The sequence below is a fragment of the Triticum dicoccoides genome, chromosome 1A, assembly GCF_002162155.2.
Source record: "Triticum dicoccoides isolate Atlit2015 ecotype Zavitan chromosome 1A, WEW_v2.0, whole genome shotgun sequence".
In the NCBI taxonomy this organism is placed as follows: domain Eukaryota; kingdom Viridiplantae; phylum Streptophyta; class Magnoliopsida; order Poales; family Poaceae; genus Triticum; species Triticum dicoccoides.
In genome coordinates, this window is record NC_041380.1 from 565,871,644 (window position 1) to 565,874,343 (window position 2,700).

Sequence of the window (2,700 nt, forward strand, 5' to 3'; positions counted from 1 at the left end):
GGAGTGCTTGAACTAATTGCCATTTTTTATTGCTTTATATTGCGTGCATAAGCTATGTGAGGTTGGACCATTGATGCTGTTGATCTTTGCTAGTGTATAGATTAATTGGTTCACCTGTCTTGAACTTCAGTTTGTTTGAATATCATATCAAAAACCATTATCCATGTAGTTTTGCACGAAAGGGAGCAACATGAACTAGAATGAGACATTTATGCTGAATACTTCAATATTGTTTACAGATTCAGGTTTTAACAGGTCTTCAGATTTAACAGGATGCATTTTTTGTATGCTAGTCTTATCATTTTGCTGTTGCTGAGATCAGCACCAACATTTTTGTTTACCATGTCTGTGCTGATGTTGTTTTGTAGGAAAATAAGAACTTATTGGGAAGGAGAAAATTTGCTTGGTTGAAGTAAGGGCAGAGATCTTGTTCTCAGTAAGGTAAACCTGACTTACCTATTACTTTGTTTCATACGTGTAACTAAATTCTCTCATGAATCGTTCTGGTATTTGGCTACTCATTTCTTTTGCACCCTCACTTGACACCTCCCTTTTCCTTCACTATTGGTTGGTTGAACTTGAATGATTCTACAACATCACCTGATCAATTCTTATCTTCTGTTTGTATCTTATTTGTTTGCTTCCACGTGTGTGTTGGGCGAACACACTGGAGTAAGGATCTTGTTTTCCATGTAATATCAGTATTCTTGTTCTTAGGGAGTAGTATGTGATTATAAAAAATGTTGTGTCTTGCGTGTCCACTTATTTTTCGCTGTGTGGTGGTATAACCGTATAATGCATGTTATCTGTGATCCTTAACACAGTTCATACATACGCACATACACTCACCCATATGAATTTTCAGGAATTTTAAGGTCTTCACATTCACTCCCCAACACCTAGTAGATTGTAAAGCTTGCTTTGAATATTAGTGGTGACCCGTGATTTTGACCAACGGTCTGATGGCATGTTTCCGTTTCTTAAAGCTGATTTTGACTTCCTTCTCATCTTGTTTTGCAGGGTGTAGAGGCCCTGTAAGAGAGGTCACAAAATTTGAAGCCGGGATCCTTGAGCTATAGCTTGAGTTGAAGTGCTTGCTATTTCTTCCTCTTTTTTGGCTGGATGCTTTTTGGAGTTCCACTATCGCATGCTTTTTGGTTCAAGGATGCAAAATCTAGGATAGTACTACCTTCATCTCAAAATAACGGAAATGATAAATCCAAATGACAGCTTTTTGACCATGGCAAATCGAACGTTTTTAATGGCAATTTTAGTTGACGCAAAAATGGCAAGTTTAGTTGGCAAGCACGGCAATTTCCTGACAAAAAACAAACTGAGGGCGGATTTGCCGTACTTACCAACTAAACTTGCCATGGTGAAAAAATGTAAATTACCACAAAAAGCGTTTGATTTGACTTTGTCAAATCCTGAATGTTCAGGACTTATCGGCGTCCCAAAATAATAGACGTTTTTAGATGGATGTAGTAATTGTGAAACCACTTTTTTCCTTACATGCAAATGTGAGACGTGGCATCATTTCGCCACTGCACCTTGGATAGCAGAATGCAATAGTGTTCCATGTTATGCTGGTTAAAGTCCAATTTGGATTTGCCATTCCAGTATGCTTTTATTTTATATGCAGTGGAGCTGTGACTTGTTGCTAGTTGGTTGTTCCCGAATCAGCGTTCATCAACCCGTGCCTAAATTAGCATCATGCTCCTCTTTAATATCAGAAGATGTAAAATACTCTGCTTGAGTCGACGGCCCTCCGCCTACCGGATTTCACTTCCGCATCCGCCCACCGCAGCCCCAGCCCCATGGTACACCCAGCTCCTCCGCCTCCTGGTCTCCTCTGTGCCTCCCCGGCTGGGTGACGGCACCCCGATCCATGTCACGCTCATCCCAGGCGGCGTCATCGAGCCCCTGGTCACCGGAGCCATGCAGCAGGTCATGGACGCGAAGCACGTGCCCTTATACTTCAAGACCTACCACGTTCATGGCGACATACCAGCCGTGCCGCCCACCATCATCAACTCCATCCGCCGCAACAACGTCTGCCGGAGCCGTCCCGTAGGCCTGTTTGCAAATTTTTAGAATCCTCAAATTCTAAAAGGAAAAAAAGTTATGTTTAAATTTCAGTTTTTTTAAATTTTGGTTAAATCTGGTCAAACTATGGTCAAACTACTTATTCAAAAAGTATTACTGTTATTAAATAATTATTCAAGAATATTAGTGTTACTAAATAATTATTTCAGTTTTTTTGAATTTTAGTCAAATCCGATCAAACTATGGTCAAACTACTTATTCAAAAAATATTCGTGTTACTAAATAATTATTGTTTTTTAAATAATAGTTTCAAACTCAAATAGTGAAACATGTGACTTCATGCTCAAGCTAAACTCCTGAGGGTTAATAGGATTGACATCTTACTATTGTCAGGGAAACAAGTGCAGACTTGGAAACGAGGGGGAATAGAACCCGGAAGTTAAGCTTGCTCAGGCTGGAGTAGTGAGAGGATGGGTGACCGGCCGGGAAGTTAGATGATTTGGAATGATGAGGGGTGATTAGAGATTAGAGGTTAAATTGAGTAGTGATGAGGGGTGATTAGAGATTAAATTGATAAAATAATTCGGAAATTTGAAAATTGGAAAAAAATTCAAAAAATTTAAAAAAAAACCGTAAAATTTTCTTTAGTCCCTG

General features: G+C 39.4%; 1 protein-coding gene across 1 annotated transcript in view; it reads left to right on the plus strand.

Moving 5' to 3' along the window:
- The window catches only part of LOC119355492, a 3,793-nt gene extending 2,240 nt beyond the window's left edge, over window positions 1-1,553 (plus strand). Inside the window, exons 2-3 of the mRNA XM_037622306.1 lie at window positions 369-441; window positions 1,021-1,553. Of these exons, the coding sequence (XP_037478203.1) occupies window positions 369-416 (48 nt within the window). The 3' untranslated portion in view covers window positions 417-441; window positions 1,021-1,553. The remainder of the gene's footprint in view (window positions 1-368; window positions 442-1,020) is intronic.
- The last annotated feature ends 1,147 nt before the right edge of the window (window positions 1,554-2,700 follow it).